Source organism: Equus quagga, chromosome 13 (genome assembly GCF_021613505.1).
Source record: "Equus quagga isolate Etosha38 chromosome 13, UCLA_HA_Equagga_1.0, whole genome shotgun sequence".
NCBI lineage: Eukaryota > Metazoa > Chordata > Mammalia > Perissodactyla > Equidae > Equus > Equus quagga.
In genome coordinates, this window is record NC_060279.1 from 36,022,377 (window position 1) to 36,036,910 (window position 14,534).

The following is a 14,534-nucleotide window of genomic DNA, read 5'->3' on the forward strand; positions in this document are numbered from 1 at the left end:
TCATAACATCTTACAGTGGCTTCTTTTGCGCTTGGGATAATGCCCTTCTGACTGAAAAACCCTCCATTTCCTTTCTTCATGTTCTTGACTCTGTTAATAAAATACTATATTGAGGACAAAGCTTTCATCTTTATTTTTTCTCTCCTTTTCTTTCAGTTGATTTTCCACATGAGAGGAGGAGAAATACATCTGAATCTTGAATCTGGGTCAATTTATCTGCCCACAGACCACATGAAGTCTTTTCTCCTCCAAGTAAACTCAGCAGGGCAGGTCTGGCTCCTGAAGGCTGAAGGTAAATGCATAGGTTTTTGGATTCCAGTTGCAATCTAACGTAGCCTCATTAACAGTAAAGCTGATGTTTTGGGCCTTTTCTGCTTGTGGTGTCTGTTAGTGCATCATTTCAGAAGCTGGAGAGGGAAGGATGTGAGTAATTCACATTTACCAACCCATTTATATAGACCCTCAATGATCTGGATTGTGTTGATGCCTTCATATCATCCAGCATCTGGACCCTTCAACAAGAATGCCTCCTGACACCTCACCAACAAGCAGGCTGTGATCCAGCCATTCCAAACTACCTGTTGCTTCTTAAATGGAGAATGCTGTTTCATTTGTCTGCATGTGCATAGGAAACCCTTTTCCCATTCTAATTCTTCATTCTACTCATCCTTTAAGTCCTGCTTAGATGTCATCATCTCTGTGAAGTCTCTGATTAACCCCAAGTAGAGGTGACCATTTCCTCCATTGGGTTCCCAAAGTTTCTTATACTTTCTTCCCCGGCAGTTGTTTTCACAAGCTTTAAAATTATTAGACCATAACCTTTTAGGGCGCCAAACTATCCCGTATTTATCAGTGTACTTCCTCCACCTATCACATTCACCTGGCACTCATGGCTGTTAAAAATTTTTTACTGAATACAATAATGTGCAAATGAAGAAATACCGGATTATAAATGAATGCCCATAAGGAAATAAGCTTTGTGAGGTGTGACCTGAATATAACAGAGAAGCTAAGATGTTTCATCATAGAGGAAATATTATTCTGCTTGAAACAGTAGGGAGTGATTTTAGCGTATGTAGTTGAGTACTTGAGTGGTCTGCAATTGAATAGCTCTGAGGCACAGCTATACTCAATAGCAAGGTGGGGGGACCTGGAAATACTGATGGTCTTCCTGCTCACTTCCTATCCCACCATATCTTAGAACTAAGAATGACTTGATTTCATTACCACAGGGACTTGTTTCTACTCAGCCTCCAAAGATGAGCATTAACCAGGACAAGAAACAAAAAAGAGTAGATCCATGTACTAGGCCCTCTGCTTAGCACTTGAAAAGCTGGTTTGAAGTAAATAAAGCCAACCTGCAGAGATAGACACCTTGGCTCTGGATTATGGTCTTGACTCTGGATTATGGCACCTCTAAGGGCAACTCTGGATCTAGTCTATGGTGTCTGGTTTCTATATTCTCTAGGCACTTCCAGCTGGAGTGAAGGAATCAAAATTGGCCTATTGCCCCCATGATTCATACATAGAGGTCATGCATTGCCTGATCTTCTAATGTGAAGTGGTCACATTCTTGGAACCAACCTTTCCTTGTGAGAACTCTTTCCCCTGTTTACATGGTGAAAGGACTAAAACAGAAATGGATGGAGCTGACATTATAGCAGAACCAAGTCATAACAGTTTAAAGTCTTTTTTTGTTTGTTTTCAGCATCTTTCTGCTGGTTACAGACACCTCCCTTCCTCTTGGGATATGCTGAGTTCAGCAAGTCCAGCCTTGTCAGTTTCTGCCCCCTGAGCCCATTCGTTTCTGGTCATTTGATAAGGCTTCTGCTGCTGATAGGACCTGCCTGCCTCTCGCCTCTCTCCTCTCAGCACACTTGCAGCCAAAACTGAATGTTCCTGCTCTGGGGCCTCCTTCCAGTCTTAAATTTCAGCTCATCATCTTAAGCTGCCTGGGTCATGGCTCTGCTATTCTCCTTGATCCTTGGTGAGTATCTCTGCCCCTGTTGGTTTAGGCTTCAGAGTACTCTGGGACTTTGATGAGGAGAATTCTTTCCCTGCCTAGCTGGTGCAGATCCAGGTATCTTTCAAGGAGAGTCTTCTCTCTGTTCTACCCTTTCTCTATATCTAGCAACTGTTATAAACCCAAAAGTCACTTAATCTGTACTCAGTTTATAATCTGCTTTGATTATCAAATTTTTTTCTACTTCCCTATATTTGCACTGACATATTTATAATAGTTTACCCCATTTCCTTTTTTACATTAATTTTCCTAGATGTACTGTTTATAAAAAGACACATAGATGGACCATGGGTAGCAGCAGGTAAAGCAAGAAAAAGAAGTATAACTGTAAGACAAATATCTTTATTGATCATATTGTTCAGTTTCCTCTCAAAAGTGTTTCGTACAATGTTTCCCCAAGTTTTTTATTATGTAATTAACTTAGAATAAATGGGGATTTCAAAGTCAAAGAGATCTGAGTTTTAATCCTTGTTCTTTGATTTCTTAGCTGTCTGAATTTTTAAATTACCATCTCTCTCTGAAATTTTGTTATCATCCATGAAATGAAGACAATTTTATGTTCCTCAGAGGTTTGCTAAGAGCCTTTTCACAGGATGACTAACTTAGGGCATCTAACCATGACTTCTAGGTTTCTTCCTTTATCACATCCATTTTTATTGTCTTGATGATCCAGTGCATCACTGAAGTTCACTCTGGTCTCTCAATTGGGCACCTATGTGTTCTATGTAAGCTGCTGGGCATATTCTTAAACATCTATACATCGCCTATATACCTAACAGCTAGTCCCACCCTTCATGAAGGTACTGTTGAATCTCCCAGGCTTACTTCAATCCCCTCTCCTTCGTGAAGTCTTTATGGTCTCTTTACTCGTAATTATTGACTCTGCTACAGAGCTTTTAAGTCACTTTTGGTCTATATCACTTCACATCTGCATATCAGGCTTGGCATGTTCAGTTTCCTTTGCATGTACATGTTCTGTGTTCTTTACTAGACATTAGGATGTTATGTATAATATAACCTTGAGTTTTAGACAGTTGCAGACAAGCTTTCACTGAGTCTGAAAGTGGCCACGTCCTAAAGATTAAGGGATGGAGTTATTAACAAATTATTGGAAACCAAAAAAAAAAAAAAAGAAAATGTCCCAGGACAAGCCACTGAAGTGCTGTACTTGGATCTTCCTGAAAAGTTGTAGGCTGGAGGTCCAAAGATATTAGCTCCTTTAGAAATATCCTATAAGGTGAGGTGGTGGGGAGACAATGAATTCTGCAGTTCAAAATGCCTCAGTGTCAGGGACCGCTGACAGTCACAGGGCTCAGGACTTTCTACAGCTTTAGGAGGGAGCCTAATATACGGAGGAGTTGATTCACACAGAGATACTATAGGAGGAAACTCTGATATTTTGAATATGTGCCAGCAGGTGTTTAAACTTGGAGGTTTGGAACTAAATGTGGAACTGCTTTCTGATCTGTTGACCAGGGGTCAGCAAACTTTAGCCCACAAGTGAAGAATGGTTTTTAAATTTTTAAATGGTGGGAAAAAGTCAAAAGAAGAATGATATTTTGTGACACACGAAAATTACATGAAATTTAAATTTCAGCATACATAAATAAAGGTTTATTGGAACACGGTCATGCTCATGCATTTACATATATATAGCTGCTCTCATGATGAAGTGGCAGAGGTGAGTAGATGTAACAGGGACCATATGGTCCATAAAACCTAAAATATTTATGATTTGGCCCTTTACAGAAAAAGTCTGCTACCCTTGGTCTAAGTGCAGTGCCAGTGAACGTAGACAAATACCACCATTTTCCCCTACTTTTGGTGCTACCTGCCATGGCGTCTTTACCTTCCCCCACCAGTGTGTCTTTCCTGTGGCCTCCAGCATGCTTTCCTGTTGAGCCTAGAGGCTGTATCACCACACTTCTACTTCAGGCAGTATTCACCAATCAATCTGATTGACTAGAATAGAAAACCAAATCTATCCATGCCTGGGGTAGAGCCAACATCAAACGTAAAGGGAACGTGATGGGTCAGTCAGCTGTTATAGAATTGGTCTTTGTGGTTCCTAGCCAGTGTCCATGTGTCCGTTGAGGCTGGTCATTCCAGAAAAGAAAGGTCCCAACAGGACTGACTTTGGAGGCTCTCTATCTACCACTCTACCTGTCCCACAAAGTTTGGTAAAGGTTTTGTAGAGAGTTGCATTTTTTTTAAGAAAGCCTTGGAAATTGACTACATGATCTCACTCACTTCCTTCTTTTTTTCCCCAGCTATTTGCACCGGACCTGTTCTCTTAGGTAAGATTTTGGGGATCTTGAAAGGGAGCCCTCGAAGCTCTGGAGAATGGAAATTTTGAAGTTTTCTGGGTCACAGAGAGACGCTCTGGTTCAAAGGAGCCCAAGTAGATTTCCTTCCTGGTTTCCCAATCCACCCACTCAGTCTTATATGAGTGGATTTTCACCTCCAGAGTGTAGAAGGAATTTGGGTGGTTTGTCCTGAAAGTGGACTCCTTCCCACTTGGCTTCTGTGGCCCAAGACTCTTGGCCACCTCCAAGTATCAGATGGCTTTGTTTCAGGCTTAGAAAGCACCTCATCCCTTTGGGGGCATATTTGGGAAATAAACTTCCTTTTGCCCTGCGAAGTTCTACCACTTCCAGGTCCCTCTACCAGCTGTAATGCCACCTTTGAACTAGAAATGCATCTGCTTCTGTGTAGCACATGGCTTGACCAGCAGAATTCAGATTGAATTTCAGACGCCACTGGCCACCTCTGTGAGGAGTCTTTGAGCAATGCACAAACTGCTCAACTGAAGAGAAAATGGGGCTGCACAGACAGAATGAGTCTCTGGGAGAGGAAGGCCATGATGGTCCAAACTCAAGGAAGTTGGTTGTGGATTATCAGTTTCTTTTACATTATCCCTTCAGTTTACTCTTTCTTTTGATGATAGAGGCTTCGTCAGAAAGGGAAAACTACAAACTCTGCTATGGATGTGGAGGATCCTACACCTTGCTGGATGCAATTTGATTCCTTAAGGAGTGCTGCTTCTTGGTTCCCAGTCCAACACTCAGATTACTTGGTCTTTTTTTCTCTGGCCTTCGGGGCTGTCCCTCACTGCTGGAGCAGGGGGGCAACTGCTCTCTTTATAGTCTTCCCACATTCCAAGATGTTTTTCCTCCACCCCAGGTCCCTCTCTGAAGCCCTCAGCTAACAAAGTAGGGTAAAGACAGTGTCTAGCACACAACTGCCCTGATGAGCCCCTCTACTCTTCCTTTTCTCTAGCTTTCAAATCTCTTCTCAGCCCTTCTCTCCCCTCAAGCTGGATTTCTTTTATACTTATTCTGTGTTTCTTCTTTACATATTTCTTCTTTCCTAGGAGTTGTTCTAGTCCTCCTCTCCATGGAAAATGAAAACCCATTTAAAGCCAGAATTTTGTAGCTCAAAATCAAATAAAATAACGTGGGCATGATCCTGATAGCTACTATTTCCTGGAGTATGCAACAATCCTTATCCAAACTCTAACCTTAGTTACAATGACCCAAAAGTTTTTTCTAGGTGGCTCTTCTTGTATTATGTTTGTACTCAGATTCATACACCTTAAACTTTGGTGTGACAAAATTGAAACTTCTCTTAGTTTTTTATAGGTAGATTTTGAATTCTATCTCTAGCCTCCATTCCTCATATTGCTTTCCCCCCCAAAAAAGTTATGGAAGAAAAAGAGAAAAACAAAACAAATGGTCAAACCAAACATAAACTTCTCAGTGCAGTTTAAAATCAGCCAGCCCAGAGTTTTGTCATTCAACCACTTCTTCTGGAGTTGATTCCAAGTCCTACGGAGTTTGTGCAGAGTTGAGACAAGGTAGGCAGTGGGAAATCTGGTCCTCAGAAGTCATAATTCATTCACATAGGCATCTGGGTCATCCCATGTGGCCCATGTTGTCATATGTTATACTATTTGTATCCCAATAGGCCACAGTCCACCAGTCCAAATGTGGCCCTTCCCTGTGCACCAGACCTCTCTCAGTCAACTGCCCTATTTTATGGAGGCATGGAAAATTTAGCTCTTCTATTTCATTATATCGCTCTGGGGCTGCAGGGGACATGGTGGGATTGCCTCAAGCCTATTAGATATAATCTCCTTGAGGGCAACACTGCTATCTTGTTCATCACTGTTCCCTGAGTTTATAAAACAATACCTGGAATCTAATATGTGCTCAACAAAAGTGTATTGTTTGACAGGCTCTTCCTTGGTCTCCCTATAGCACCATATCTACTCTATGTTTATAACCTGGTGTAAGGGAAAGAATTTTTATTAGTCTTTTCCACCCCTAGACTTGTAGCTTGGAAGCAGGAACAAGTCCTGGATTACTCAGAACTTATCTGGAGGCTCTTTGGAATCTCCCTCCTATCCCTAATGCCTAGAATTTTCTAGACTAAGTATTGGGGTTCTGAGACCCTGAGGCTCTGACTCTTCCCTTGCCCACTGCTCTCTGTATTTCTTCTGAGTTGGGTTCTTGGACATGGGAAAATGTCATAGCAACAAGGATGGGTAGGGGTAGATCATTGATATTGAGAGAGAGAGAGTCAGGTTGATCAGCCCAAATTATATCAAGACACTCTGCCTCCATCTGGCTACCATGGGAAGAAACAGCATTATGAAGAAGAAAAGACACAACAGATATCATCTCTATACTCGTGTTCTGACTTGAGACTTCCACTATTTGACAGTATGACTATATGACCTTCATTTTCATGAGGATGATTTTCCTTATCTGTGAAATAGTCAGGTGGACTTGACGACCCCTATAGGTCCTTCCAATTCTGACCGCTAGGGATTCTAAAAACTGCTGGATGTTTGACTAACCTCTTTCTCTTAATCTTCAAACTCAAAAACCAGCAGTCATATCTAGGTGTCATGAAGTGCAATTTCTTGGTAGGGTACAGTTAAGAGTATTGCAAAACAGAATGCAGAAATGGGGTCCTGAAGCTCTTCTCTCCCTCCCTTTTGACTCCTCCTTTCTCATCATCCAACTTTTCACACCCCCTGTGAATGGTGGAAGAGTTCCAAGATGACTGAGTACATGCCTGAGTACTCTCCGGGCTCCTCCCACATGTCCAGCCAATATTCCATTTCTTTGCAGGATCTTCATCCAGAGTGCGACTGGTGGGAAGCACCCGCCGCTGCGAAGGGCGGGTGGAAGTGGAAAAGGAAGGTCACTGGGGTGCCGTGTGTGATGATGGCTGGGACATCAAAGACGTTGCTGTGGTATGCCGAGAGCTGGGCTGTGGAGAAGCCAGGGGGACACCCAGTGGTATTTTATATAAACCATCATCAGAAGAAGAGCGAAAATTCCTCATCCAAGACGTCGATTGCAATGGCATGGAAGATACACTGTTTCAATGTGAGCATGAAGACGTTTTTAATTGCTTAGACAATGAGGCTGCAGGAGCGTTGTGTGAGAGTGAGTATTCCAGGGCTCAAAGACTATCTTCCAGCTGTTCATATCCTACATGATCACTCTTGTTTGTTTTTATTTCTCACAGTGGACTTTCACACAACGGCAAATTGGCTCTCTGTCCTTTACATCTCACATTTTCTCAATTGTGGGCCCTGGAGACAAACATTATCCTCACCTAGAATTGTTACTCCTTCTTGGTTGACCTAATGCTTTCCTCTTAGTTACAATGTATATGATAACCTGTTTCTCTCCTTTACAGACACATAAACATACACAGATCCATCAACCACTGAATGTTTGTTGAATAGTGCATCCTGTCTCTGGCTTGGGGTGGAGTTGTGGGGAAGAGATGACCTTGCAAAGTATAATGTATGCTTTTAAAGTTCTCAAGGAGCCCACCGTATAGTTAGATAGACAAGAGCTGCTCATAAGAAACCAACACAACACAACCATATATAGTATTGTTGCATTCCTTTACTCCCTTCATATATTTGCTTGCATGTATTAATAATTTCTCCCCTCTCTGCATACACTTTCTTCCTCTTAGACTGCGATTTGGCTGTGAGACTGGTACATGTCTTCTCTTTGTCAGCCCTCAGTTTATTACCAAGGAAACAATCACTAAATCTTTGTGCCCTGATGATGAGGTCTCATTCCTATTATTCCAAACATTAGAAAGATTGAGGATTTGGAGCACTAATCTGGGATACTTGGATGATAATGCTGAAATTGAGCTGAAAGGTTTTTGGCCTTGGACCCATTGTATATGCTATTATTGTATTTTATTATTATTTTAAAAAAATCTATGAAATGCCTCTACCTGCCTCTTGTGAGAAACAAATGAAAATTTTAATGCTAAAATAATTTGAAAAATAAAAAAATGCTACAGAAATAATTAATGATTCAACTTGGAACTGAGAAATAACATTCACTTCATTGATTCACTCATCCATTCTTTCAGCAAGCATCTATTAGGCAGTGCTAAGCACTCTAGAATACGTTGTACTACACACCAAGAACAGAGAGATGTGTACATTATGCATGCATGCATTTTCTGGGAAGTCTGTGTTCTTGTAGGAAACAGACACTTCCTCTTTCTTTTCCCACAGTTCCAGAGAGTGTGCGGTTGGCTGGTGGCACCGGGGCCTGCAATGGGAGAGTGGAGGTGAAGCACCAAGGGCAGTGGGGCACCGTGTGCAAAACAGGCTGGAGCCTCTTGGATGCAAAGGTGGTGTGCCGGCAGTTGGGGTGTGGGAGGGCCATACTGACCAAAAGATCCTGCAACAAAGCTACCAAGGGCCAAGGGCCCATCTGGCTGAGTCACGTGTCATGCTCAGGACAAGAAGTAAGCCTTCAGGATTGCCCTTCTGAGCCTTGGGGGATGAACAACTGCACCCACGATGAGGACATGTGGGTTGAATGTGAAGGTAATGCCTATGAATCAAGAGACTAGGTTAATTCATGAATTCAATTAGATGAAATTCCATTCAATCAATGTTTACAAGAACTACTCATGCATTGAATCACCATGCCAAAGTTACTTAATTGTGTCAATCATCAATTCTAGTTTTTAAAATGGAAATGATAACATCTGCCTTTGTATATGAAAGTTCTTTAAACACTATTAAGTACCATTTTAACATGAATGATTATTACATTGAATTCTATATAATAGGGACAGGGCACACCATTCCATGTATTTGTTGAATTCTTCAACTTTTAAAAACTACTAGATAGTCATTTATAAATATTAGATTTTTATAAAATGAATGGGGAAGTGAAAAGATCCTAGTTAAAGACTAGACCTCAGCCAAATGGATTGGAACCTAGAGAAGGGGCTATAATCATAGAAACGCAGGAGGAGAGTTTCAAAAGTACTGATGAGATTTGAATGAGGATGTGGATGATCTTCTTATTTTTTTCTTCTTTCCATGCTTCTCTCCATCCCCTGACTTCCTCCTGCACACCAAAGATCCTTTTAAGTTGAGGTTGGTAGGAGGAAACAACAGCTGCTCTGGGCGACTGGAGGTGCTGCACAAGGGCAAATGGGGCTCTGTCTGTGATGATGGCTGGGGAGAAAAGGAGGACCGGGTCGTGTGCAAGCAACTTGACTGTGGACAGTCCCTCTTTCCATCTGTCAAAGTCCGGAGAAGATTTGGACCTGGGAATGGCCCCATCTGGCTGGATGATGTTCATTGTTCAGGGGAGGAGTATTCCCTGGAGGAGTGTGGGCACAGGTTGTGGGGATATCACAACTGCAAACACAAGGAAGATGTGGCTGTGATCTGCTCAGGTAAGTCCTGTATATGGAGTTCATGAGGACTGGCACAGAGGGAGGTGAGGAAGGGGTGGTGGGGGTGAACTCTGGGATGAGGGTGGCTCTACCAGTGCCATATAGCTGTCCATAGTAGTCACCTACTTTATGCGCAAATCAAGGGATATAATTGAGTAGTTCTAGTAGTGAATAGAATAATAATATAAAAACCCATACCATACAATTACTGAGTGTGAGAGCAAGAGTGGTTTTGAAAATTATTGGATCAACACCTTTATATTAAACATGGAGAAAGTAAGAATCAGAGAAAATAAGCAACTTACAAAAATCATAAAAAATTCCTTTCAAATGGTAGAATTGAAATGACCAGTCTTGACTTTTAACTCAGGGTTACTTCTCTTAGATGACCTTAACCCTCAAACCCTAATTTTAAACTATGGATGATGGTTTTACCCCATCCTATTTTTGTATTGTCACTCCCCAGATTTTAAATTAATCTGGGGGCATGATTCCGGGGTGGGGGGCTCTTTGGGAATGCCCATGAGAGAGTCTTTTCAGAGAGGCCGGGATACCAGCCCTGAACTGTAGACCTCTTCTACGAAGAAGGCTTGACTCAACTTGAGCCAGGAAATGCAAGTGCAGTCCCTGGGTTGCTGACTCAAGAGAGCCACAGGTCTGAAGCTCAGTTTTATAACCAGGGTAGGAAGCTGGTTGTGTGGGGCTGAGTGGTTAAAGACCCAGCTAAGGAATTAGGTAAGAGCTGATAGCTGATCAAGGATGTGAGGAGCAGCTAGTGCCTAGAAAAGAAGAGATTTAGCCCTGCTGCTGCCATTTTGAGGCTATCTAATTTTAGATAGTCACTTAACTGCTCAGGACCTCAGTATTTTCATCTGCAAAATAGGGAGACACTTGTGCCCATTTGCCTTGAAGTGTTGTGTGAGTGTGTGAGGATAAGATGCATTAATATACATGAATACTGTTTGTGACATACAAGGAATCTGGTGGATAAGTCCCTAGAATACTGCACCAGATTCTGATTTGGCTCCCATCAGTGTGGGATATGTGAGTGATTAGGTTCTGGGAGGGTCTCTTTCCTATTCTGGGACCCACTCTCCTTTCTGTCTCTTTGAGCATGAATGAAATAATCTCTTCTTGGAATATCCCCATCATTACTGTACATTTTTCTTCTCTTTACAGGACAGCAGCCTGGGCTTCCTGACGCTTGACATGACCCTCACAGGCCCCGAGTATCCTTTGCTTCCTCATGGGTCCTGATTGGCCCAGCATGAGCATTGGGCCTGCTGGCTTTAGCCACCACTCCCTCAGCCTCTCAGCAAGAGTCTGAACAATTGCTTATGCCTTGCTCTCTGAGCTAAACACCCCCATCATTGCCTGGAGATATGAGTTGTTGAATTCCCTCTTGCTGGGGAAGATGAGCTCCCGGTCATCTTCTCCTCACTACTGACCCCTTGGCATTGGTTTTGACCTCTCCGGCCTCCTTAACACGCCTGGGATCTCCAGGCCTGTTACTGTGACAGTACTGGCCATTACCAAGGCAAGATCCATGTCTATAAAGAACGTGAAAGGAAGGAGACAACGAAAGGAACATTTGAAAGGGTATGTGGTTAGATGATTACGTGGAACCTGAGGGAAAGTTTAGAGTCTTTTTGAACTCTTTTCCTCAAGTTTCAGGTGATCACAACAATTAATGACACCTCATTACTCTCCTATTCCTTGGTAAGAGTAGACCATTCTTTCAGTAGCAGAGCAGCATCTTGTAATCATAGACTTTTTCATGACGCTTGGAAAAAGATGTTGTGCTTCCTGAATGGCCATAATAAAATACCTTTTTTGTCCATGTACATACAACTTGCTGACATAATTGGCATTTAACAAGAAGAATCTCACAAATGCATTTTAGTTTATCTAAGGAAAAATTGGCTATGAGGCTTCCACTGGAAGAAAGGAAAAGAAGAGGCAGAAAGAGTTTGAGGAGGTCCAAAGTTGTGCCTCATACCAACAAGATAATATCATTTTCATTTTATCAACTCAGACTTTGGGGTCTGCAAGCATGAGGCAAGAGAGAACGATACAAAGGAGAGAATCAAGACAATGCTAAAAATCAACAACTTTAGACTCTGGGGCTAAGTTGAGTACCTGCAATATACCTACATTAATGCTATCTAATAAAGTAGATCTCATAGTCTCCACAGTTGCTTCTCTGTGTGATGTGCTCTTTCTACCCACAGGGAAGCAGTGTGCCAGCTTCTTGGTGACACCCTTTTAGGCAGGGTTAGTTAAAAGAGAACATAGAAATATTACTCTAGTCAGGATGTGGAACTCTTTCTCTGTTTCCTAGAATGGGAAAATAAGTAGAGAAATCTAACTTCATAGAAGAGAAGAAAATGTCTTAACAGACATTTGGGGATCTGCTCTGTCTACTCAAAGAGATTTTGCTTTTATCTGATCAGTTCTCACAAGGCTTCCTGATTTTCCCCACAGACTACTATCCTGTCGCTCTCACCCTGTATTATCTGGAATCTAGAAGCCTGCTGATCTGCCTTGATTGAGTCATTGAAAAGCTCTCTTATCCTAGTAGAGTAGATCAGACTTGGAATTTCACAAAATAAAATTTGATTTTCCCTTAGGTTCTACATTAAAATTTCTTTTGTAAAATTCCAACTCAATAAAACCCCTGAGAACCAATGAGATAAAAGTAATAGCTCTTGGTGGAGATGGTGTGAATCTCACTCCAAGAGCAAGACCTGACAATATCCTAATAGATAGTGTCAGTGGGTCCGATAAGATTGCGTCATTAAGGAGAGGAAATTGAGAAGCTGAAAGATGAAGTTGACACTGGCCGGTTAGCACTGTCCATAGAAGATGATTCCCTGACTAAAAATGTGTCTCTTTAATCTTGGTGTCCAAAGATAAAATAGCATATCAGAGCCTGAAGTGATCAGCGTACTGTCAGTGACTGCCTGTGTTCACAAATACTCCTGTTTGTTTCTTCTTCCCGGACATGCCACTAGTCTCTCCCAAGTTTCTCTTAGATGATGCCCCAGCCAGCCCTCCTAGCCCCTCCCTAGCAAGGCAGTCCAGTAAACTTGAGCTCTGCATTCAGGGGGAGTATTGCCCATTGGGTAGGTTAGGGTTTATGAGCTGGCATATGACTTGTCCTCCGAGAGCCTCTCCTGTGACCCTCTCCCCACCCTTGCTCAGGTCCGGATTCCAAACTACTTTGAACTGTTTGGCATGTGCATGTGCAGTATGTACCCTTTTAGCCATCCTGAGGCAGCCTGGGTCCTCCAGGCCTGTGGAGGTGGGGCTCAGCCCCACCATCTTCATAGTCTCCAATGTGGAGGGAACTCAGCGCCTGAAAATCACCCTGAGGTGGCAGCTACAACTGGTGACAGTCAGTCCCCATTTGGCCTTGCTGCCTGATAGGGTCCTGGGATTCTCCAGCTCCCAAGCTTTTATCAGATGATACCCAAGCCAGTCAGTAGGGCTTGGCCCTGGCAAGGCAGGACAGTCTCCTGCTGCTCTGTCTTCAGAAGGAACATGCACCTTTGTGTAGACTAGCCTTTGGAATTAGCCATATGCATTGTGTCCCCAAGCTCCTCCTCCTGTGAAAAAACCTCTTCTAACCAGTGCCATGTTCCAGATCCCCAGCTACCATGAACTGTGAGGAGGTGCATGGGGAGTACACACACTTTCAGCCCTTCTTGGGCAGTAGGACCCTCCTGGCCCGTGGAGCTGAGGCCCAGCTCAACCACTGGCATAGTCTCCAGTGTGGAGGGGCCCACAGTTTGAAAATTGTCCTGATTTGGCAGTTCTAAGTTGGCGACAGTCTATTCCCACCTGGGCTTGCTGCATGGCAGGGTCCTGAGCTTCTTCAGCAACCATGGCTCCCATGTGTCTCTTGTATGTAAGTGAGCCATGTGGCCAGTTCTCATAATGAAAGTGATTTATGACAGCTTCACATCAAGGCAGTTAACAAGTTTGCCTTCTCCATTCTCTTTCTTCCCCTATTTGCTGGCTTGCTAGACAAGATTCCATGGACATAGGGGAAGGCAGGGCCAGAAGACGGCAGGAGCCTAGATCTCTGAATGACTAGATGGAGCCAGAGTCTCTCGCCCATACTCTGCTGACTCTGTCATGCATAAGAAATAACCATTATTTGTATTATGCTACTGAGATGTTGGGTGGCTTATTTACAGCAGTTAGCTTAGACTACTAACACAGACATAAAATGTCTTTTAAAAAATCAATTGCTTTGCTTCAAAGCTCACCAAAACACTTTCTGATGATCCTTTGACTTCCTCAATAGCCTCTAAATATCTAATATTCCATGCTAATCATGAAATGTGAGACCTGGCCTACTCATTTTTATTTTTACTATAAATTATTATATTTTATTTTAATATTGATTTTTTACAGTCTTCTGAGGCCTTTTTTTCCCCTAAAAACTATACCCGAGATGTCCATGGAGGGTTCCTTGGAGACATTTTGTGTGTGTGTATTTTAAGACTTTATATTTTTTTGAGAGCTGTTTTAGGTTCACAGCAAAATTGAGAGGAAGGTACAGAGACTTCCCATGTACCTCTTGCCCCCACACAGGCATAGCCTCCCCATTACCAACATCACTCACAAGAGTAGTACATTTGTTACAATCGAGGAACCTACGTTGAAATATCATTATCCCTCAAATTCCATGGTTTACATTACAGTTTACTCTTGGTGTTGTTCTATGGATTTGGGCAAATTTATAGACATGTAG

At 42.5% G+C, this 14,534-nt stretch overlaps 1 protein-coding gene across 3 annotated transcripts; it reads left to right on the plus strand.

The window, feature by feature from the left end:
* Positions 1 to 205: 205 nt before the first annotated feature.
* CD5L (CD5 molecule like) lies at positions 206 to 13,511 on the plus strand. Of its 3 annotated transcripts, none has more exons than XM_046682921.1 (6): positions 206 to 292; positions 4,294 to 4,320; positions 7,162 to 7,482; positions 8,589 to 8,906; positions 9,452 to 9,772; positions 10,952 to 13,511. In XM_046682921.1, exons 1-6 carry the CDS (start codon positions 232 to 234, stop codon positions 10,978 to 10,980), a joined length of 1,077 nt encoding a protein of 358 aa, XP_046538877.1. In that variant the 5' UTR covers positions 206 to 231; the 3' UTR covers positions 10,981 to 13,511. The 3 variants fall into 3 exon arrangements, with proteins under 3 accessions (XP_046538877.1, XP_046538879.1, XP_046538878.1); XM_046682923.1 differs by having other exon boundaries at positions 7,162 to 7,422; XM_046682922.1 differs by lacking the exon at positions 206 to 292 and adding an exon at positions 1,830 to 1,987.
* Positions 13,512 to 14,534: the final 1,023 nt, after the last annotated feature.

What these genes read in the sequence shown, in the direction of transcription:
- CD5L (XM_046682921.1), top strand. Translation starts at nt 232, where the DNA reads ATGAAGTCTTTTCTCCTCCAAGTAAACTCAGCAGGGCAGGTCTGGCTC. An exon ending in CTGGCTCCTGAAGGCTGAAG is followed by an intron (nt 293 to 4,293) that starts GTAAATGCATAG and finishes TTTTTTCCCCAG; the next exon opens with CTATTTGCACCGGACCTGTT. An exon ending in TGTGGCTGTGATCTGCTCAG is followed by an intron (nt 9,773 to 10,951) that starts GTAAGTCCTGTA and finishes TTCTCTTTACAG; the next exon opens with GACAGCAGCCTGGGCTTCCT.